This window comes from Tiliqua scincoides, chromosome 9, assembly GCF_035046505.1.
Source record: "Tiliqua scincoides isolate rTilSci1 chromosome 9, rTilSci1.hap2, whole genome shotgun sequence".
Taxonomy (NCBI): Eukaryota; Metazoa; Chordata; class Lepidosauria; order Squamata; family Scincidae; genus Tiliqua; species Tiliqua scincoides.
In genome coordinates, this window is record NC_089829.1 from 13,839,949 (window position 1) to 13,864,034 (window position 24,086).

The 24,086-nt window shown below is 44.0% G+C and overlaps 1 protein-coding gene across 1 annotated transcript in view; it reads left to right on the plus strand.

Moving 5' to 3' along the window:
- The window catches only part of VPS13D (vacuolar protein sorting 13 homolog D), a 136,506-nt gene that overhangs the window by 53,996 nt on the left and 58,424 nt on the right, over positions 1–24,086 (plus strand). The window contains exons 35-49 of the mRNA XM_066637903.1: positions 982–1,056; positions 1,666–1,872; positions 4,890–4,979; positions 6,444–6,584; positions 6,957–7,079; positions 8,637–8,711; positions 11,659–11,764; positions 12,332–12,484; positions 13,174–13,309; positions 13,938–13,985; positions 14,853–15,003; positions 15,662–15,872; positions 18,503–18,750; positions 20,941–21,132; positions 23,570–23,696. Of these exons, the coding sequence (XP_066494000.1) occupies positions 982–1,056; positions 1,666–1,872; positions 4,890–4,979; positions 6,444–6,584; positions 6,957–7,079; positions 8,637–8,711; positions 11,659–11,764; positions 12,332–12,484; positions 13,174–13,309; positions 13,938–13,985; positions 14,853–15,003; positions 15,662–15,872; positions 18,503–18,750; positions 20,941–21,132; positions 23,570–23,696 (2,083 nt within the window). The remainder of the gene's footprint in view (positions 1–981; positions 1,057–1,665; positions 1,873–4,889; positions 4,980–6,443; positions 6,585–6,956; positions 7,080–8,636; positions 8,712–11,658; positions 11,765–12,331; positions 12,485–13,173; positions 13,310–13,937; positions 13,986–14,852; positions 15,004–15,661; positions 15,873–18,502; positions 18,751–20,940; positions 21,133–23,569; positions 23,697–24,086) is intronic.

Below are 24,086 nucleotides of genomic sequence, written 5' to 3' on the forward strand. Positions count from 1 at the left end.
CAGGGTGGCTCAAAAAAATTTATACATACTTTTACAGTATGAACTTATTATGCTATAATTCACACATATACTGCATATGTGTGCAGTATACATACATACTGTATGTGGGCTATGCAGAAGCAGTTGCTTGTCTCCTAGTAATTAATTAGTTAATGAATTAATTAGACCAGCTACTCTCAAACTGGGTTGGCACCCACATGGTGGATCCTGACCTGATTTCTGGTGGATCCCAGAATCTTCAATTAAAGCACAGGTGCCTTCTTAGGTCATCAGAGAAGGCCTTTTTACAAGTGCTGCCACCTAGGGAGGTACGTGGGGCAGCAGCAAGAAATAGGGCCTTCTCAGTAGTGGCACCAACGCTATGGAACTCCCTTCCCCTTGACTTAAGGATGGCTCCCTCTCTTGAGACTTTTCGGCGAGGCCTGAAGACCCTTCTGTTTAAACAAGCCTTCTGAGTTCTCAGCCTTTTTAACATCTTTTCAACATCTTTTAATATTTTTACAGGCCTGATTCTTTTATGATTTGCTGCTCTATGCTCTTTTTACCTGACTATTTTTTATCTGACTGCTGTTTTTATGATATGTGTTAATATGTTTTTATTTTAAATTATGTTTTTAATCTGTTTTAACCTGTTGTAAGCTGCCTTGAGTCCCTTTGGGGAGAAAGGCGGGGTAAAAAAAAAATAAAGTTATTATATATTATATTATTATTTCAGTGATAACACAGGTGATGGACAGATCAAATAACTAATTGCCTCAAGCCCTGAGGCTATTCAAAAATCAGATAAGAGGCTTCAGCCTCTTCACTCCCAACCTTACGAAAGGGACTGAATAGGAACAGCAGTGATTTACTGCACTGCTGGTGGTTAAACTTTCTTGAGCTAGTCCTCGAGGACTTCCATGAAAGGTTTTGAACATGAATATTATCATAATGAGTGAACACGTACTGAAGTCTTAATAGTGTCCAAATCCTTCATTCTAGATGTACAACTGGCCCGACTGCAGGAACTGGGGTTTAGCATAGAAGACTGCCGCAAAGCGCTTCTGGTTTGCCAAGGTAGGACAAACATTACTTTGCTTACTGGTGTCTGGAAAAACAATGGCATCATGGCGTAAAAGAGGCAAGCCAGCCATCCTTTTACACTTGAACGGTATTTGATTGCCATTATTCTGCCAGTCTGTAGCCATTCCCAAATTCTTCCACTGTGGGCATCCTGTTAGTGAGATATCTTCAAGCAGCAGAAGCTGAAAGAGCAGGATGGTACCTGCTTCTGTACCTGTTTTCATATGTGTACACAAGAGAGAGGGTGAGATCTTGCTTTCTCCTCTGTTGCCAGGGTAGGAGTTGGCTCTCTGCTGCAAATACTTCTGTAGCTAGGCAGCTGTGTGCCTTTCAACCTCTTGTTGATTATGTCCACAGTGCCCAACCCCCCAATCTACCAAGCTAGTCCGTCTATCATAAGAGATGAAGTTTGTCTGGCAAGACTTTTTCTTAAGAACTGCATTCTGTCTCTTGACAATCACCACCATCCTTTCTACCTCACAGAATGCTCACATTCTCGAAATGCTCACATTTGCAAGGGAACAGCATGGTTAGCTCTTAATTCTTTCTTCTATTCGCTTTCGTTGCTTGCTTGATTTGAATGTGTGCTTGCTGTCTGCCCAGGTCAGCTGAAGAAAGCAGCAAGCTGGTTGTTCAAGAATGCTGAGCCTTTAAAATGCACCCCGTCGGATGCAAGTTGCCGGGATAGCCAGGGCTCCACAGCTCTGCGCTTAATCTCTGGGATTGAAATCAAAGCAGAAAGCATCTGTATTTGCTTCATTGACGACTGTATGGACTGCGATGTCCCCTTAGCCGAGCTAACCTTTTCACGTGAGTGCTTTACCATCCCTGTTGCCTGTTCTCCTTTGGTTATCTGTGGCAGGAAGAATTGTCAAATGATGGGGGTGCTTAAAAAGATCTTGAAGTTCATTTGGTCTTGATAATAATTGTATTCTGAAATCCTTCCAGACAAGAGGGGAAGTTGAGGGTTAAGGCCAATGCAACTTAAAGCATTTGAGAGAAAAGCACATCCAGCCTTAGTGACATTCAGGCTTGATTGCTGCACAGCGCTTTGCATGGGGTTACCCTTGAAGAGTGTTTGGTTTGGATATGGGAACAGATAAAATACAAGATATACTCTAAACTACCCAGATGGATAAAACCGCTTGAAATAGCAACTAATCCGAACTGGATTTAAAAAGACCAAAATAAATCATATAACGATCTGTTGAATATTAAAGGAGAGATCTTAATTAAGTTTGAGTTAGAAGAGAAAGGAATAAAATTGGACTGGTGGAATGAAATGCAAATAAGAACAAGATTACGAGAAGACCAAAAAATAGGTTTTTATGAAGAAGATATAAGTTTTGATAAAATATTTTTGATTGATGAGGGGAAATATATAAAAAAAATGTACAATTTTCTCCTGGAGATAAGAATGGAGAACGAAATAGTTAAAGATGCAATGGTGTGCTGGGCAAAAATTTTTGGATATAATATGTCGATGGATGACTAGAAACAAATTTGGAATATAAATATTAAGATAACTAAAGCAGTGTCTTTTAAAGAGAATTTATATAAAATGTTTTATAGATGGTATTTAACTCCAGAGTCGTAATAATAATAATAATAATTAACAGTATTTATATACCGCTTTTCAGCTAACAGTTCACAAAGCGGTTTACAGAGAAAAATCAAATAACTAAATGGCTCCCTGTCCCAAAAGGGCTCACAATCTAAAAAAATGCAAATGAATACCAGCAGACAGCCACTAGAACAGACAGTGCTGGGGTGAGGTGGGCCAGTTACTCTCCCCCTGCTAAAAAAAGGAGCACCCACTTGAAAAAATGCCTCTTACCCAATTAGCAAAAATGTATTCTGGGTCATCAAATAAGTGTTGGAAATGTAAAGAGGTTGAAGGAACCTTTTATCATATGTGGTGGACATGTGGAAAAGCAAAGAAATACTGGAAAATGATACATAAATTATTGCAAGAGTTATTGAATTGTGTATTACCATTCAAACCAGAAATATTCCTCCTAAACGTGACATCAGAAGTTAAAGACCAATATAGAAAATACCTTATTGTACATATTGTTACAGCGGCAAGAATACTGTTTGCGCAAAATTGGAAATCTACAGACGGGCCAACTAGAGAAAATTTAATAGACAAAAATTATGAAATAGCAGAAATGGAAGTTTTAACAGAAAGAATGAAAGAGAGAGATTTAGTTAGAGTAAGAAAATATTGGAAGCCTTTTTATGATTGGATAGATAATTTTAGTTAAACAATATCGAGTGTTTAGATATAATAATATAATAATATAATATACAGTATTTATATACCGCCTTTCTTGGTCTTTATTCAAGACTTTATTCAAGGCGGTTTACACAGGCAGGCTTATTAAATCCACGCAGGGATTTTTACAAATTGAAAGAAGGTTCTCTCTTTCAAGAACCACCACATTCAAGATGTTACACTCCGATCTGGTTTAACATTCTGGCCTTCATCCTCCCACGCTCCGAGCAGATGGAACAGCTCAGCTGCAGCTTGCCGGCTGCTTCAAGGTCGCACGGTGCCGGTGGCCTCGAACTGGCGACCTTGTGGATGTTAATCTTCAGGCAAATGGAGGCTCTACCCTCTAGACCAGACCTCCTGCCCAGATAAATTTAAATTTTTATAACGGCAAATATGATAGCTTTTGTGTTGAAGATTATTGTGTTTTTTTCAGTCGTTTGATTGCTTTTCTTTTCTTTTTTTTAAATAATGCATGTTGTAATCTAGGGCCATATCCTTATGTGTAACCTGTGTAGTACCTGCACAAAGTCTAACCCATTTTCCTCACCTGTATCTGTAATAAAGAAATAAAATATTTAATATAAAAAGAGTGTTTGGAAGCTGCAACTGGTGAAAGAATTGGTGGCTAGAGTGCAAGGGCCCCGTTTTACATAGCATGTTGTACCTGCTTTAGTGTAAGGGAGAAGCCATAACTCAATTGTTGAGCACCTGCTTTGCTGCAGACAGCTCAAGCTTTAGTTCCTGGAGGCATCTCCAGGTCAGGCTAACCCTAACCCTTGCCTACAACCTGGAGAGACGCTTCCAGTGGAACCAGGCAGTACCAACTAGATGAACCAAGAGTCTGACTCAATAGAAGCCACCTTTGCGCTTTCCTAACCTTGTGCGAATTGCTTCGCTTCAGTTATGCTTCTAATTAAAAGTGTTGGTGTCAACTTTTAAAGCTGCTTAAACAGCTGGGGCCCTCTTCTCTTTGTTTTTATTGTGATTAGTATTTTACAACAGCTTTTGCTATTGTTGTTAGCCACCCTGAGTGCTCATATGGGTAAAAAAAAAAGTGGTCTACAAATCTTTTAAATAAATAAATTTGAGTCCCGTTTTGAGATTCCATCTTCTCCTGCATAGGAGAAGGATTTCCAGGAATGGGTTGCACCCCCCCCCCCCATGTGTTCCACAGTCAGAGCCCTGCAGTCTCAAACTTCCTCTCCCTTGCAAAATTCTCCACATTGAGACTTCTGGGAGTCAGGAGATGGCCATACAAAGAAACCTACTCAACCAGAATTTAAAAAAACCATAAGATCAAGTGGTTCGGTTATTATGGCAACTTATGTTGCTTATAGAAATAAAAACTTTTGGGGGAGTTCTGTTTCTATGGAAGCATGAAATGTGTGCCATGCTGGAGTCCTTTTGGGCACTGTCCTATGATATGATTCATTAATAAAATGTTTCTTGGTTTTGGCTGCTTGTTTTATTTTTTTCAACAAGAAGATTTTGTAAGGCAAGAAGTTTATCCCCAGTTCTTATCTCAAGTACCATGTTTCTTTCACTGTAGATCTGAATATTCTTAAGCACCTGAGAGCCAGTCCTGAAGGCTATGCCCATTTCACGCTCTCTGGGGATTATTATAACCGGGAGTTTTCAGGTAAACTGTGATCTTATTAATTTGCAAGTAGAATTGCTAAATGTGATCCATCTAAAACTGTGTGTTTTACATGAGCAGGCGGCAGAGTTTGATCTGCAGGCAGAACAGGAGATTCTCCTGAACGCGGCAAAAGCATGACAGGCTTCTCCCTTTATCCATGAATCCAGTTATCCAGTGTTCCCCGCAGCTCCCCCCACACCCATTAAGTTAATCTTCATTACATTCACGCGAAGCTATAATGTGTCTTGTTTTAACTAAGTGTTATAAGCTGAAAGCTTACAGCAAGACAACCACGCAAGCAGCCTGCAGACTAGAAGGCAGGCTCAAGAGCAAATGTTAAGTTCCTGCTTCCTGTTCACAGTTGCTCTTGGTCCCCACTCTAGCCTGCAGGCTCCCTACCTGTCTTGCTATAAACTTTCTGCTCTCTATATCTGGTTAAAGTAAGATACATTACTGGTTTGTGTGAAGGTAATGAATATAAACAAAGGTCATGGGCACAGAGTGGCGCAAAATAGGGTTCCCCTTTATCCATGGTTTCCAGTATCCACGAGGGAGGCAGAATGTATCTCCTGGTGATACTGGGGGACACCTGTATTTGGAAAACTGTTGTCATTGTTTGGTTTTAAAATCTGAAGTAGTATCAAGACTTTGGATTCTTAAAAATGAACTTTGAAAATAGCATGCTACAGTAGACTTCTGATGGCCAGCATTGATTGTACAGCACTCTCAATAGTCCAGCATCAACAATGACATTAAGCTCAGGTCTCCTTTACTGGCCACAGTTTATGGGGCATTCTGATGACTGAGTTGCACTGCACCTTCCTCCTCTCATCTGTTCACCAGGCTTCTTAGCTGCTGCAGGAAAGAAAGACAATAACCAGGGGCTACTCTTGAACTAGCAGCCAACTGGAGGAGAAGCTACACATCTTGCAACTGTCACCTGCTGCCAAGTTCTTCCTGGAGGCCATTTCCTTGATGCTTCTTTGCATCAGGTTTGCTGCAGTTTTAAGAACCACCAGCAGATGCAGCCCAAACTCTGATTAGATTATTCTTAATTTTTATAAACTACTGAGAGGCCTCAGTCTGCAAGGTGATATCCAAATTAATCAGGGAATAATTTAAAAAAAACATGAAGAGCGGTCAATTGTGATTGAAATGGAAAGCTTAAAAATTAACGAAATTGATGTTTTTGTAGCCAAACACAAATTCTGATGGCCAGACTTACTGCTGCCCCTCCGAGGCTTGGTGTTCTCCTGTTTTATAAAGACCAGGTTCTGCTTCTGTTTGCACTAAGCTGAGAACTGGAGTTTTCAAACTGGGCTGCTTCCTGCACTCTCCTTGGATGCTGCAGTTCTTCAAACCAACTCTATCTTTTTCTTAGAACAAACCAGGAATGCATTTGGTGGGACCCTGCATGTAACACTGAAGCCCTGCTGCCATATTTTGTTCCCCTCTTTTGCTCAGGTTGGGAGCCATTTATTGAGCCCTGGCCATGCTCAGTGTCCTGGCAGCAGCAACCAGCCAGCCGCCTCCATCCTTCTCGGTTGAAGCTAGAAGTGAAAGCAAAGCATCGCCTGGATATCAACATAACTTCTTTGTTACTTGGTATGTAACATTTGGGTGGATAGTTTTGTTAGCGACCATGCTAATCTCTGATAGCCTGGAGAAGAGAAGCCTAAGGGAACACAAGGTAGCTGTCTTCAAGTTCACAGAAGGCTGTTGCACTGAAGAAGGGGCTTATCAGATGAAAACCAGTGTGTTGAAACAAGAGGGAAGATTTCACTAGGATTTCCTTTCTGTCAGTTGAACTGCAGCCTATCTGGAAAGTTTCAAATCCAACTTGGCTTAATCTGCTTGTGGTGATGGTGTGTTTGGCTAATGTGGAAGCATGCATGGACATGGTCTATTTTGTTGCTTATCAGATCCAGGCTGTTCCAGATACCTGACCAGCGCAATCTTTCTGTTCCCTCTCTTCAGAGCAGTATGCCAGCACGAAACAGTCCTGGATGGCCGATTATTGCAAGCAAGAGAAAGAAGTGGAGGAGGTTGAATCCAAGGACTGGATGGGCTCTTCGGTTGATCCTCCATCCTTTGGGCAAGGTATGAGGTTGATTAAGGTTTTATACCTTAGTAGTCAATGATGCACATGTGCCCTGTTGTATCCTTAGGACAAGAGCAGTATTTGCCATTGTCTCTGACTGGAATGCTTAGGACACCACAGCAGGTGACTTTTCTCTTCCTGCACTTGATTTCTCTCTGACAATTTGCTGTTGGGTAGCTTGGTGTGACATTGAGAGTATTTGCCTCTTCCTGCCTGCAACTTCTATGTGCAAGATAAATAATTACAGAAGCCATTAATTGGTAGAATAATTGGGCCACTGCACTCTTTTACAGATATCTTTTTCACCAAATAGTGAGCATCCATCATCTACTCAACCTTCCAAATGACCCCAGTTTTCTACTACTACTACCAGCAGGCATCTGTGGTCCCAAACGTACTTCCGTATCCCACCTCAAACACTTCTTTCTTGCTAATTTCAGTCCACACCTTCCTGCATCCAGTGTGGCCTTTGTCCCCCTCCCTGCCACTTACCAAACTGCTTGGCCGTGTAGCTCTCTCAGCTTGGAGAGGCACTAAATGGGTGCTTGAGGAGTCTTTAGCACCAGCTCCTCTTGCTCTCCTTTCTTTGACTTAACAATGGTAGTGACGACTAACTTTTGTTGCCTTTGAGTGACCAGTCCGTCTAACTTTTAGCTTCTGTGACTTTACTTCCCTGGAGTGCATAGGTGACTCATGATCTGAGCTGTCTTTAGAAGGGTGCGGACCCTGGGCAACTTAACTAGTGGCCCCCCCATTATGGCCATACATTGGTCATGAAATTGTCAGTCCCAGGGTGACTGCCCTAATTGCCCTACCCGAGGAATGCTCTGCTTATGATGTTACACTTCCATCAGTGTTGATGGTAGCTTTTGTTCCATGTGTGGGACCAGTAACATTTAGCAAGTGCCTTAACTGTTGTTGTGGTCTCTTTGGTGCTGGTAGGAATGTGCCTTTTCCAAGACCAGAGCCCTTCTAGGTTTATAGAAATGCTTCCTTCCTTTATTCCCTTACCTAAATTACCTATACTAACAGCCATGCTTTGGATGTGGTTCTTTTAAAACATCCCTTAACAAAGTCCAGAACTAGATTCTTGGGGAACCAGCACATGATTCTTCTTCCCTGGAGAAGTTTACCTTGGAGCAAGTTACTCCTCTACTTGCTCTGCAAGTGGCTGGCTATGAAATTAACTTTTGGTATATCCCCAGCATTTATTGGTAAAATAACTTTTGATGTGAAGGTCACTCGGATCAGTAGAATAAAATCTGAACTTCACAGCATCTGTAACTTTTCTATGTTTCATTTAAGCTTTAGAGTATTTTTAGTGGATTTCTTTATTTGAAATCCTAAAGATGTACTTAATCCTTCCACCCACTTTCCACCCATATGACTGCCTTTTGGTCTTCTCTTTCACATCCACACTGATGGAACCTCGTTCCCTTGCCACAGGATGCTCTCTCTGCGCTTGTAACTTCCCTCTGTTTTGGTTTGCACAACAATCTCACCTGTATATCTGCATATGTTCCTTCCTTGCTAATGTTGTCTTTCCTGTCTGCCAGGCCTTCCTCTTGTCTACCTTAGAACTAGGAGTACAGCCAGTCTGACTAACCTAGAGCACCAGATGTATGCTAGAGGTACTGTACTGTAGAATGCGATGCTTTGCTCTTTCCCAAAAATACCATTGTCTGCAGATTGTTTGCTTTTACGCTGTTTGCTAAAGGGGGACAAACAGATTCCATACTTTTGAAAAGCCGCTGTATGCTATGCACATGGGCCGTTAGTCTTATAAAGATCTCTGCTAGGTCTCTGAAACAGGCCTCCTAAGATCTGTGAGCAGACAGGTGGTGAAGCCAAGCTAGCTTGGCATTTGTTGCTGCAGATCATAACATAAATGAACTGGTAAGTCTTTTCAGTGTGCTGCTTGCTCAGATCAACTAGAAATATTAGGAATATGTTTGGACATCTCAGGTATGATGAATACGATGTTAACAAAAGTTACCAGTACTAACCTGCTAAATTCCAAGCAGTAATTTTACTATTTTGTACCTAAATGTACTGAATTTTGAAATACACATTGATCAATTTCAGTTCTGTCTTCTGTAAATATTCACAAGGATACAGCAAGCTCCTTTTTTGCCTTTGAGCAGCAGTTCTCCATCATTTGAGAAGGCTGTGTTGTCCCTGTCAATCTTGGTCACTGCTATATGGTGGCTGGTGTTCCCAGCATGGCCTGAAGGAGGTGGACTTTCCCAAAGTTTGAATGTTGGGTTAGAGACCACCCTTGCTCAGAATACCTTGTTTTGCCTCTCATATTGAACTTTCCAGAAGACACGTTCCCTATTATTAATAATGCTTTTCACCAAAAAAGTAGTTCACAAAGCAGTTTACATAGCAAAATAAAGCAATAAAAGGTTTCTTATCCCCCAATGGTTTATAAATTGCGGGGGGAGGGGGGGAGGGTTCAGATGCTTCAGCCAACCAAGGTCTTTGGGGCAAAGTCATTCCTCTAGTTTGAAGCTTAGAGACACAATTCATCCACTATGTGAGTGCCAGTGTCCTTCGTCAGTGTTGTCTCATGCAGGGTTGAGACTAATAGGTCTGGTGTGAAAAGAGAGGCTGACATGGCTCAGTCTAGTCCCCCAGGTTATGTTCCTACTTGTGGGTACTTTTCAGGATGTTAAGGCTCACACTTGCAGACAGGTCTCAAGCTGTGCAGTATGATTTCATGGGTGGTCTTACAACTATAGATTGGGTATTTGTAACTGCAACAGATAGGTGAGTGGTCACGCCCAAGACACTGAAAATATAACTTTACCCATACAAATGGGATGTTTGCTGGAATATGTATTCAGAAGGATTCCTTCTTTATATTTGATATGAGGCATTACGAACATAAGAAGAGTCCCACTGGATCAGGCCATAGGCCCATCTAGTCCAGCTTCCTGTATCTCACAGCGGCCCACCAAATGCCCCAGGGAGCACACCAGATAACAAGAGACCTGTATCCTGGTGCCCTCCCTTGCATCTGGCATTCTGACATAGCCCATTTCTAAAATCAGGAGGTTGCACATACACATCATGGCTTGTAACCCATAATGGATTTTTCCTCCAGAAACTTGTCCAATCCCCTTTTAAAGGCATCCAGGCCAGATGCCGTCACCACATCCTGCAGCAAGGAGTTCCACAGACCAACCACACGCTGAGTAAAGAAAGATTTTCTTTTGTCTGTCCTAACCCTCCCAACACTCAATTTTAGTGGATGTCTCCTGGTTCTGGTGTTATGTGAGAGTATAAAGAGCATCTCTCTATCCACCTTATCCTTCCCCTGCATAATTTTGTATGTCTCAATCATGTCCCCCCTGAGGCGTCTCTTTTCTAGGCTCTCTTTCATCGACCTGTGCACCACCATCCCAAGATCTCTCTCCTGATCTGTCACAGACAGCTCAGAACCCATTAGCCTATATGTGAAGTTTTGATTTCTTGCCCCATTGTGCATGACTTTACACTTACTTACATTGAAACGCATCTGCCATTTTGCTGTCCATTCTGCCAGTTTGGAGAGATCCTTCTGGAGCTCCTCACAATCACTTCTGGACTTCACCACTTGGAAAAGTTTGGTGTCATCTGCAAACTTAGTCACCTCACTGCTCACCCCTGTCTCCAGGTCATTTATGAAGAGGTTGAAAATCACCGGTCCCAGGACAGATCCTTGGGGCACACCGCTTTTCACCTCTCTCCATTGTGAAAATTGCCCATTGACACCCACTCTCTGTTTCCTGGTCTTCAACCAGGTTTCAGTCCATGAGAGGACCTGTCCTCTAATTCCCTGACTGGAGTTTTTATATCCTGCAGCAAAGTGTAATGAAATGCGAGTGCTGAGAGTCTCAGCCAACCCAAGTCTAACTATAGTGATGTTAAGATTTTATGCATATCTTTTGGTGCCATCCTGAGACAGTGCCCTGAATGCTGCCTCTTCACATAGCACAGTAATTCCCAAACTGTGGGTTACGACCTGATTGTGGGTGGTTCGTGAACCTGATAGCTGACAAGGAATACGTATTGAATCCGATGGAGGGCTTGAGCAAGAGTCTAGTACCTCTAGGTGGGTCTTAGAGTGTCATTTTAAAAAGTCCCAGTGCTAAAATGTTTGGGAACCACTGGCTTAGTGCCTTGGCAGCATTTGGTGAGACTTTTGCTGGTGGTATGCCAACTGCCCCACTTCCCACTTCCTAGATTCAAAAAGGAATAAGGGGAATGTAACAGAAGATATCACGTGGGCAGAGTAATGGACTTCAGACAGGCTGGGGTGCATTTGGGCAGTGTGAGGGCCTTGCAGGAAAGAGACTTGCAAGGTGCTGGTTGGAAGAAGCCTCTTTGGGTCACCTTTGGGTGCATATCTAATTCTGTTGGCGTGTCTAGCCCAGTGTTTGAAACTTCAGAAGAAATCTGACTCCTGCTGGTCTTTTCAGGAGCACCACCTGTTGCAGGGCAGCTTCTGATTCTAATGAGTGGGTGAGTGAAGCTTCATGGGTGAAAACCAGTTCTCCATTTTATAACCCCCCTTTTCTCCTTCCTATGCAGCTGAAATGAAAACTCCAAAGCGCAGGCAACCTTTTGTGCCGTTTGCCTTGCGGAATCACACAGGCTGCACTCTGTGGTTTGCCACTTTAACAACCACCCCTACTCGGTAAGAATTTGGGGGGGGGGGAGGAAATTTCTATTCCCAGGTAGACTCATGGATCTTTCTGTAGGATGCATTTTAAACTGCATATGTTTAAACCAACTGCGCTGTACTCCAGGCTGGCTAGCTGATATGTCTGAAGGTTCATGGTTTTTCTTTCCTTCTCTGTGTGGCTTGATTGCTGCATTTTTCACCATATATCTTACTAAAGCATATATCAGTTATTCGGCATATATCTTCCTAAGCTGTCACTTGGGGTTTTGGTCAGTCCTGTTGTTTGCTCCTGAGATCTCGGAATGCAGGAAGGTGATCAGAGACAAATATCAATTCATTTACTTTTTATTTCTTTCAAAATACCTTTTTTCCCCAGTATTGCCTGTTTTTGCCCCTCTTGGTCAGGGATCCCAGCTCCTAATTCTTTCTGTCTTTTACATTCTCTTGTTGCTTTTTGTCCAAACATGCAAGTGTGTAAAATGGAAGACAGTGTGGTTGTGGGCCCAGCTAGCCAGGCTTTTAATAAGAGCAAGGTTTCTTCAAAGAAACGTGACAGTCTGATGTGACTCTGATTTCCAGTGCAGCGCTGTCTCATAGCGGAAGCCCGGGAGACATTTCAGAGGAAAATGGCACCTTCCTTGACGACGCGCACAAAGTCAGTGAGTGGCGTGAAGTTTTGACGGGTGAAGAGGTTCCGTTTGAATTTGAAGCGAAGGGGAAGCAGCGACACAGGTGAAGGGGTGTTGTGGGAATTGATCCACTGCATGAGGTGGGAAGCTCTGGACATCAGATGGGCCCTGCCTCAGTGTTGGAGCACCCAGATTCAGTGACAGCTCCAGCTTTTTGGGGGGGGGGGAACCTGTGAGGACCTCCCAATTCTGGTGTCTTTGCTGGGGGGTGTGAGTGTAAGTAGAATGCTAGATGCAGTGAGATGCAAGTGGTCTTGTGTATACTCCCTGAGTCATCTGGTGGGCTGCAGTGTGATACAGGAAGCTGGACTAGATGGTCCCTTGGCCTGATCTACCAGGTCTCTTATGTTCTTATGACCAATGGCATACTCCCCCCCCCCAGCTTTAAAAAGTGTGCACATGTGCTGGCTTGTACCCTCACGGTGCTTGAGAGCTGGGCAAAGGAGCACATGGAACCGTTGCTACTCCTCTCCTCATACAAGGGCACACATTGTGTCTCATGCAGCACTGGTTCTCAATTCTCAATAGTACTGCTCAATGCTATTGAGAAAATGGTGGTTTTGGGTTGGTGCTGGCTAAAAAATAAGCCGGTCTTTACTCGAAAGGCTCCATGTCATATTCCCACAATGAAGAATTGGTATTTTTCCTCCATGAGGGTGTGAATTTGGGTACCTCTCTTACTAGCCTGCTCCATTGCTCTTAACATCTGGTTCCCTTATTTTTAACTGGTAGGCACACACACGATCTAAGAATTCATCAGCTTCAGGTTCGAGTCAACGGCTGGGAACAAGTCAGTCCTGTGTCAGTTGACAAAGTGGGGATTTTCTTCCGCTATGCAGCTCCTGACAAGAGCACATCTTCCTCGACTGTAAGTTCTGGTTTGTTTTGTTGAGCTGCTGTGGGTTCCTGTTTTGTTTAAACTAATTACATTTATATCCCATCCTTCCTCCAGTGAGCTCAAGATTGACATACATAGTTTTTTCACTTGGTGGTATCTGATTTGTGTTGGTGTGGGCCTTCTGGAAATGCAAATATCAGTGGTTTCAGATCCGGTATTCAGGCTTTATTTTTGCTGTGGGTTGGAAAATTGCATTGTTAGTAGTAAAAGGGATTCTTCATGTAGCCGTTGCACGTCTCTGTTAACGTCTTCCTTGCCCTTGGAAAGGCAGAGCATTTGCCGTTTCCTTTCTAATATACTCAGCTCTTCCTGTGTGAGCTGCTTCTTTAGTGCTGCCTGGGAGAGGGCTCTTGCACAGCAAGCCATCAATTTAACAGTCTTCGGAAACAACAAACGCATCCTGCTTTGTTAAAAACTACTCATGTACAGTTTGCACGTGCACTTTGCCTTTGACTTAAATGCATCCAAGTTTAACCAACTTTTGGTAATGGCAGACTCTTCCCCCCCCCCCACAATTAGTACATTACATCAAGCGTTCACTGTACTGTGCGTGGACATTGACAGGTTCCATAACAACCACTTTTATGTTCTTTTCTAGGTTGGCAGCCCAATTAGTAGAACAAATATCATACACCCGCATGTTTATGTAAGTAGTGATTTTTTTTCTTCTTTTCAGGATGTATTAAAGCGATATTCTTCTATGATTGGCACTGATCTAGGTTTGACTATGGCATTTGTAGTTGTAGCTCTTGACGCAAGCTGTGAGGTTGACATGCTGCTCTGCCATGAGACTTACTAGCACATGGGCCTTTCTCAGTTTTGACTCCAAATTGAGTGAAACTACTGCCCCCATCCCCAATGCCAATACAGGTATAAATAAATATATGCCATGAAACCTGGAATCCTGAATAAGCACCGAAGTACCAAAAATTATGTGCACACTGGCAGTGTAGCCATTGGACCTCTCCTGTTCTCCTGAAGTGGAATAGAGTATTTGTGATGGGTTGCTGCAGCAGATGGTGCCATGCAAATTAGATGTCTTATCAAGCAGTGAGGAGCAACTGCACCCTTGCCAGTTTTTAGTTCTTTCTTGCTCCAGGGTAGAACCGCTTGGATGGCTCTGTGTCCTTAGCACATCACCACAATCCTATTTGTGTCTACTCACAAGTCCATTCCATTGTATTCAATGGGGCTTGCTCCCAGGCAAGTGTATAGATGTTCAGCCAAAGTTAACCACCAGCCACTGTCTGAATGTGGTCAGAGAGTGGTCAAAATAGTATTTGGAATCCCATAGGTTTGTCCAGCTAGCTCTGAACCGTGAACCCAATTTGGAGTGAGTTAAAAAAATAGGCAAGGATGCATTTTGTCAAGAATACACATCAGTGAGTGGCCAGGACTTTCTGGTAAGTGTCCACTGCAGCTGCCAGTGTTGCAAAGTTTGGATGTGTTCTGCTGCCTTGGTCTGTAAAGCTGTTTCATTTTGCTCTTTTAAAAGAAATACATATTTTTACAGTTTTCCTCGTTGCCTCCAGTCCGAGTGGTATTTGCAGTGACCATGGAAGGTAGTGCTCGGAAGGTGATAACGGTGCGGTCAGCCCTGATTGTGAAAAACAAGCTGGAGACGCCAATGGAACTCAGGCTTGACAGTCCCTCCGCTCCAGACAGTATGTGTGTTTTAAACAAGAGGGGGATCTTCTCCATGGGTCTTGTGCTGCCAGAAGTGCCTCTCCTCCTGAGTACCCCCCACCCACCCCAGAAGAGTAAGGAAGGTTCCAGGGTTCCTCAATCAAGAAGTCCCTTCTTATGTTGCTGTCCTTCTGTAGGTTCATTTATTTATTTTATTATAGCACAGAGCTTTTAAGCTGGTGCTCCAGCAGCATAGCAAGGAGCACTTGGCCCTGTAGATTATTCTATGTGTGAAGTTCCACTGCTGCCACAGGGACCATACTGTGCTGCTCTGCCTGGTCTGTCCCATTGGAAGTGGAGCTTGCTGGAGCCGCAGTACTCCTACAGTCAGCTGCAGCTATATGACAGCCTGGATCCTGCCCTTCGAAAGAGGGCAAGCTGGGCAAGAAGGGTGCAGAATTAAAGAGAGATCAGGAGGCAGGCATAACATAAAAACCTTTTCCTCTCTGCAAGGAACGAATTTGTCAGTGATCCAGGTTATCTTCCATCCTCTGAGGAAATTGTATATTGCACCTGTTCAGTTTCCAGGAGCCATATTTTTGAGAGAGAGCCTGTTAGTATTTGCTCATCTTATGGGATGAGTTGTTGAGGAAAGGACCCCCTTTAAACAGTGTGTTTCTTCTCATTCGGTTGCAGAACCCGTCGTGCTGCCATCAGTGATGCCCGGGGATTCCTTTGCGATTCCCTTGCATCTCACATCCTGGCGTCTGCAAGCCAGGCCCAAAGGAATGGGGGTCTTCTTCTGCAAGTCTCCGATCCATTGGACAAACGTTCAAAAGGCCTCGGAAGTCAGCAGCAGCAAGCGAGAGTGCCATTCCATGGAGTCCGAAAACAGCCGATTCTTCAGGTGACCTTGCCTCGGGAAGGTGGAATGACTCTTGTGTGTGTTTATTTTCTGCTCTTTGTTTCCTGGTAGGGGCAGGAGGGCATAAATTGTCAAGCAATAGGAAAAAAAAGATATTTGAGAGGGATGTGTTTGAGTGATGGTGTATTTGAGGGCTTCAGTGTAACCTGAGTGTACAGTCTGGAGGGCCGGGGTTGTCAGTGCTGGCTGCTTGGGCGAGGGCACAGCCGACAGCGAGGGGTGGTGTCCAGGATGGAGACTGAGGGTCTTTCTCAGGAGTACAAAGAGGAATACAAGCAGCCTCAGACATGGCCAGGAGAGGGGTTAAACCACCTGGCTTCTTCCTTCTGCCTTCTCCTCCCAGGTATCACAGGCAGCCACCCTCACAGGGCAAATGCCTACCCTTTACTGAGCTCCTCATCAGTTCTGTGTAACCTTTATACACAAGCACCTCTGGTCTCCACCCTGCTCCTTCCTGCCCTTATGTAAGTGTTACTCCCTTCACAGGCCCTGATCCTGAAAGGAGCTTCCTCTTTCTGCCAAGTTGTCCTGCCAGCTCTGCTAGCAGGTCGCTGATGCTATGACTGCATAGTCAGCCCATTATCTGGCAGAAATGTGCCATCTGTGACTCAGGTGCCTCACAGCGAGCGTGGGGATGGTTGCTGCATTGGGCACCAATCACGTTAGCCGACTAGGCTCACTACAGAAGGGCCAGCAGCAACTGTGTTGCTGTTCCGGGAGGGGGCGGCATTGTGACGGGGCTGCTTGGCAGTAGGTCCAATCAAGCCATGGCAAAGACCACCAACTGTCAGGGGCTCCACAGGTTGGTCTGCAAGGGCCCAGAGGTGAGCCCCACCCCAGACACTGAAATTTATCATGGTGACTGATATAGCTAGCCCAGTCAATCCTTCATCAAAAGAACCTTCAGGAAAAGTAGCATTGGGGAATGGCCAAGGTGGACTTAGAGGCCTTTTCTTAGATGAAGGGAAGCCTTTAGGCTGAGCAGTGTTGCACAGTAAGGTGTTCTTTGAGGCTCCTACTTCTAAACAGAAGTTATCTTGCCTAATTTAGAACAAGGTCTTTGCCTCCTGTGATGTCACTTCTGGCTTCCAGGAGCCTCTTCTGAGTTCTGTGGCTCTGTCTTTAGGGCAATTGTCTATAGTAAATAGAAGTGGGTGAAAACAGCTTTATTTTTTGGCAGATTTTGGTGCTTTCCAGAGTTAGAAGTGCAGAAAGTGATGTTCAGTGTTTTTATTCCAACGGCACATTTTTATAAATTTTATTTATAAACTATATCGCATAAAAAATGTTCTACGTAGGTGTTACAAATGGTGTAGTGTCAGCAAATTCAGCCATATGCTTGTAGAGGTGTTCGAGCAGCCATTTTCAGCTACTGTGCGGTGTTCTGCAGGTGTGCTGTGGGAGTTTGAGGGAGGGTCATTTATTAGTAGGGTTATTGGGAGATGTGAGCCCCCCCCCCCACCAACAGCATGGTGTGCCTTATCAGTTGTCAAAAAGCTGATGCTGTGCCTTGACAATTTTAGTACCTTGTCAGTATGCCCTGAGACGAAAAAGGTTGAAAATCAATGTGTTAGAATAGGGGTGTCCAAACTTTTTGGCAGGAGGGCCACTCTCTGACACTGTGTCTGGGGCTGGGGGAAAAAAGAATTAATTTCCATTTAAAATTTGAATAAATTTACATACATGAATTTATTAGAGATGGAACTTATATGAATGAATGAAGGTCTTGTAGTAGCACAGGGTCTATAAAAGGCCTTGCACAAAGCAAGGCCAACCTTTCCTTCGCTGCCACTGCTGCATCACAGACATGAAACAGCAAGTACTGGAGGCAGCCCTTGCCCCACAGCTCAGGTGAGAGGTTGAGCAGTTGTCCTCATGCTGAGAGCAGTTGCATTGGGCCAGTATGGGCTCCAGCAAGTCTCTGGGGCCCGAGGGCATGATTGGGAGCCCCCGAGGGCCGCAAGTGCCCCCCAGGCCAGGGTTTGGGCACCCTTGTGTTAGAAAATATGTAGAGGGTTAGAAAATGACTTTATTTTTTTTACAGCTTTCAGAGTTCAGTTTTTTATTTTATTTTATTTCTTTACAAAAATGAGAAGTGCAGAAAGTGGTGTTACGTATTTTTATTTTGTTATCACTGAAAAAAGCCACCTCTAGTAGTAACAAGTTGTCTTATTTCTTCCTGCTGGGGAAGTAAGAGGGACAGACACTTTGTTACTACAGACAGTTGGCGTAAAAACAGAGCCACAGATCCTGGAAGAGTTTTTCAGCTATTTCCAAACTCCCATGGCACACTGCGAACCTTTCACGGCACACCAGTGTAGTGTGCCACAGCACACCGGTTGAAAATCACTGTCCTATCAGCTTGGTTTTATTATGGAAATCCTACTTGGAGAGGAGGGAAGCGTCCATTGTCCTCCTGTTGGGCACCCTGCAGAGTCATGCTCAGTGTTGCTCTTGGTCAAAGAGCTTCGGTGCTTGAGGAAGGGCAGCTGTGTGAAATGGCTAGTGAAGCAGGCGCCTGCCCTGTGCCAGGCATGGCTTCAGAAGACAAAACACAGCCGCACAGTTTGGCTCCTCGGTGTTTATTCACATGCCTCTGTCTTTCTCTATAGGTTTTGTGTCGCTATAAAGAAAGAGAATTATCCCGAGTACATGCCCTCGAACATATTTTCTGACAGTGCTAAGCAGATTTTCAGGCAGCCCGGGCACACGATTTATCTCTTGCCAACTGTGGTTGTCTGTAACTTGCTACCTTGTGAACTTGAGTTTTATGTTAAAGGGATGCCAATTAGCGGGACGCTAAAGCCTGGCAAAGAGGCAGCGCTGCACACAGCCGACACCTCGCAGAACATTGAACTTGGTAAGGCGGCATGACAGCAGGGGGGGAGTGTACGCAGCTATTACAAATCGCAGATGAATGTCTAGCAATGGGCAGCGGGGGTGGGGTGGCGCAGGAGATGGTTTTATTAGCTGTGGGAGTCCGCAGTTATTGTTGATCAAACAGAACAACTAGGGGGTCTGGGAAGAATGCCAGACACTCCCCCCCCCCCCCCACCATTCTCTTACTTCTAGCAAACTTACTTTCCAGAGGAGTGGAGGAACTGAGGTTGGCTTCAGAGTTCGTGGGATTTGTGTTACAAATTTAGTATCCCTTATCTGAAATTTCAAAATCCCAAATACTCCAAAATCCAAAACTTTTTGTCCATGCAAATATGAATATGCAAATATTCTGAAATTCAAAAAAATCTGCATCGCTTCTGGTCCCAAGCACTTTGGATAAGGGCTGTTCAACCTTTGTTCTGTGCTTTCTTCTGTTGGTGGGGGTTGAATCTCACTGTCAACTGGGCTCAGATTTAGTTGGGCTTGGTTGTAGTTCGTAATAAGGTGTGGTTATTTTGGATTCTGAACCACCTGATTCTAAGTCCCTCTCCCACTACATAAAACTGAATCATTTAATTTTAACATAATAACTAAAGCCCCCAAAGTTCTCCCCCAACCTCATCAGAACAAGACGTCTCAGGACAGTGGTCTCCAACCTTTTTTATGCCATGACCCAAATAAATAATGATACTCGGAACCTGTTGCCGATCCCATCCCTTTCTCAACACCGTATCCCTCCCTGTCACCACCCAGACCACTCCATTTCTGCCTACCTCTTGTGTCTTCATGACAAGCCTGTGAGGTAGCAGCCTGAGCAGAGCCAACTTTAGTTGCTTTGAGGCAAGACAGTGAGAAGAGGCTGTGCAGGATTATATCAGGAACTCAGTTTGGATAAGTCGGTACCACTGTTGGATTGGATCCGAGCCGTCTCTTGCATAGGCTTTGAAAGGTTGCCACAACCCCTAATGAGGCTTTGCCATGGGGTTATAACGCACAGGTTGAAGAAGTTGTGGGTTGTGGGTTAACTGGGACAGGGATGTGGGTGAGTGGGAGGCAGGTTCTCACCTGGTCTCATTTATAACAGCTGGGACAGCATTGAGCTAAAAAACAGGCCCAAATCCTAACCAACCTTCCAGTTCTAGCATAGCTGTGCCAGTGGGGCACAGGCTGTGTCCTGCAGTTGGGGGGCAGTCATGGAGACCTCCTTGAGGTAAGGGAATATTTGTTCCCTTACCTCAGACCTGCATTACCCTGACCTGCATTACCCTCAAGCTGGAAAGTAGGTTAGGATTGTGCCCTGTGTTGCAAATCAGGACTTCCCTGGTTCAGATGTCATCTCCACCATGAAATCATGAGGGGACCTTACCAAATTTCTGCTGTAATATGAGAGTAATACTTTTTACTGACCTTACCAGATCGTTGTAATGATTACATCAAGATAATAAAGGGGAAATACTGAGCACAATCAAAAGTGGCAACAGGATATGGGTCTCTTGTCTTCAGTGGGACCAGTGAGACATCTGGTGGGCCACTGTGAGATAAAGGAAGCTGAACTAGAAGGGCCCTTGGCCCAACCCAGCAGGGCTCCCCTTATGTTCTTAAAGTGCTAAGTATTATTAAATGAGTTCCAGAGTTGATCTTTGTACTTACATTTAAGGAAACTACAATGCACCTGTTCTGTCCTTGTGTCGTAGACTTGTCTGAGGTGAGCCTCTCTGGCCATCTTTATTGATATGATTATTTTAAAGATCAGATGACAAATGGGGAACCCACACTAGGGTTGCTGAGAAAGATCGCATTCATTGACTATCCTTCCAGCAAAAAAAGAAGAGTGATTGTCTTCTCTGGGGAGGAGACCACAGGGTTCAATCAGATCAGGCACTAGCCAAGGACCTATCCAGCAGGGTCAACCCATGTCCCCCACCCACCCCCAGCACCAGTCAGTCATCATAGATTCCCCTTCATTTGCCAGTGGGGAGGGTAGGAGAAGCCTTGTCCACCCAATTGCACACTGCTGGTGAGTTGGGGGGGTGACATTGTAAGGCTTCACAACCTGGTGCTAGCGTTGGAGGAGAGGAGGCTGAGTGTGAGATCATCGAATCACAGAATTGTCCAGAGGTGGAAGAGAAGATGCCTGGAAGAAACACAAGGTTGTTCTGTCTCAATTCAGGAGTCTCCTTGGAAAACTTTCCACACTGCAAGGAGCTTTTGATTCCTCCTGGAACCCAAAACTATATTGTGCGGATGCGCATGTACGATGTCAACAAGCGCCAAATGAACCTCACGATAAGGATCGTGTGTCGAGCGGAAGGGTCCTTGAAGATATTTATTTCTGCACCATATTGGCTCATCAACAAAACAGGTAAGGCCAACCTAGTTTTCTGCAAACCTAGTGAAGGTGGCTCCTTTGACAGCAAAATGTGTTTTTTGTAGTACAAGGGCTCCCCTCTATCCACAGATCCCGTATCCATGGATTCACTTATCTGTGGCTCAGGTTGACGGCCTCCCCTCCAAGGCAAGGGAAGCTCTGCTCTCTGAGTCTAGCTGAGTCTGCAGAAGTCTGTCCGCGGCCTTTGCCTGGCTCAGACGAGCCTTAGAGGCAAAACCATGTGACTTCTGGTTTTTCAAAAAACCCAGAAGTCACGTTTTTAATGCCTTATAAGGCATTAGGAGTCCCGGAGAAGCCCTCAGGACTCCCCTCACCTCCAGAGGGTGGGGAGGCATTCCCCCATATCCATGGTTTCACTTAACTGGGGGGGTTCCGGAACAAAGCCCCTGCGGATACAGGGGCACGCCTGTATATGAAAGTGGTGCTTCAAGTTCCATGTATAAGTAACTTTAAGAGGTAGGTAGTGCTTCAAATATGTAGCAACAAAGAACAGGATTGTTTTCATTTAAGCACCCTGGCTTGTTGCAAGATACACTGTCCTCTGTGCACTTAGGCAGCCGTTTCAGCTTCTCATGCAAAGAGGATAGACCTGCTCCTGTTTCTCTGTCTGGCAGCAGCCTAATTTTTATCAGCCTTCAAAGTTAGGGGCCAAAGCAGACTTGTATCTAAAACAAACTCAAAGAGCTGTGAACATCTTCCCTTTGGTATGCAACAGACACTGCTTGACTTCTCAGGCACAATTGGATATCAAAGTATTTGTATAACCTCAAGTCTGACAGATTAAAATTATTTGTTGTCTGTACATAATACATATCAAGCTCAGTCTCTGAGCTGCACTGTAACTAAACTTAAGTGTACATAGTAAATGTCTGCATCGTCTTTCCCTGTTACAGCTTTTGTCTCCTTTTGTCTGTTGTCTTGCGCCTTTCTCTGGGGCAGGTGGATTTTGATACTCCAAAAGTGTTGGGTTTGCTAAAGTTTTGGGCCCAAATGCCTCTCAATTTGCATCACACCTTAGAAATTTTAAAAATGTTTTGCTTAGAGATAAAAGCAGAGACTGGCAGAGTGACAACTTGGTAAAGAAGCTTAGAAATGTGGTGGTGGTTCACTTACAGTGCAATCCTATGCATTTTTACTTGGAAGAAGTATGTTCTATTGTGTGCAGTGGGCTTTACTCCCAGGAAAGTGTGTGTAGAAGGACTACTCGAACTTTAAATCTTTGAACTGGTGGATATGCAAATGTGAAGAACTGAGGCATTTTACAAAAATATGCTGTCATACTGTGGTCCCTTTTTTTAAAAAAAAAAGGAAAATTTCTTGTAAGTTTCAAGGTACTGTACCTTAAAAGAATGGAATACTCAAGTGGAATTGGATGTTGAAGGATAGGTACATCTGTTGCCCAAAGAGGATCAGCTTCCTGTTGTTTCAGCAGATTCAGGGAATTATTGTAAAATTACAGTGGGCCTTTGGTATCCATTAATTCAACACCCACTGATTTGACTCACCACTGTTACCACTGTCTACCTTGAAATTCCTTGTAAAAGGAAAGCAAGGAAACCTTGTTTCCTTATAACAAGGAAAAAATCCAATTTCCTACATTCACGCTGTTAAACTGTACTGGTTGCAAACTTCTCAGGGTTTAAGATAGCTTTGAAGACCCACTTCCAGGTTTCTTGCTCCTCCGTTGTTGCTCTAGAATGCATCATATAGACGCTATACTGCATTCAGCCACTTGATGGGGGTGAATAATGGAATCTAATGGAATATTTTCATTCCAGTAGATCAGTGTTTATCAAACCGTGAGTTGGGACCCTACTTTCAGGTGTGTCCCCATTCATTTCAATATTTTATTCTTAATATATTAGACTTGATGCTCCCATGGTATGTGACTGCATTTGGGGAAATGTTACAGCTCTGTACTTTTAACAAGGTACTATGTATATGCTTTTACCAATGCTAGTAAATGGGACTTACTTCTGGGTAAGTGTGGGTAGGATTGCAGCCTAAAATTGTTAAAAATTGTCCTGCTTGATGATGTCACTTCCATCATTTCCGGTGGGTCCTCACAAATTCTCATACTAAAAAGTGGGTCCCAGTGCTAGAAGTTTGAGAACCACTGCATTAAATTCCATTATTCATCCCCTCCAGTGGCTGAATGCAATATAGCGTCTATACCTTTACAAGGCATTTAAAGGTGGACCCAGGTATCCACTGATTTTCGTATCCACAGGGGCTTCCAGAGTGGAACTCCAGTGGATGCCGAGATTCCACTGCACATTTAAATGCTCTTTTTAGATGTCTTGCTTCTGAACAGGGAATTCCTGTGCACTTTTGAGTGTGAATATAGATTAAAAAGCAACTTGAACCTGTTTTGTTTGTGTGTGTGTGGTCTCTTTTTTTTTTTTTAAAGGGTTGCCACTGATCTTCAGGCAAGACAATGCTAAGATAGATGCAGCCGGTCAGTTTGAAGAACATGAGCTTGCCAGAAGTTTGAGTCCTCTCCTTTTCTGTTATGCTGACAAAGAGCAACCAAACCTGTAAGCCTTAGCTGTGTAACCCTTTGTGATGGGGATTGACCCTTCACTGTTTTCTTGCAAGTGTTCCAGAGATCTTGTGCACAGTTTAGGTTTTTCAAAAATGTCTGAAGCAATGTGTCATATGGGCTATGTCTCTAATCCCCCAGCTTACTTTATTTTGCAATATTTGTAGTTTGTTTTTCACCCATGGTGCAGTCTCAAAGCAGTTGATGATAACAAAATCAGATGGATAGGTCATGGAAGCATAAACGTTACAGTTGGAAGAGACCTTTTAGTTGTCTAGTCCAGGGGTGTCCAAACCCAGTCTGGGGGCCACTTGCTGCCCTCGGGGGCATCCATTCTGGCTCACGGGGAGCCCCCAGTCTCCAATGAGCCTCTAGCCCTCTGGAG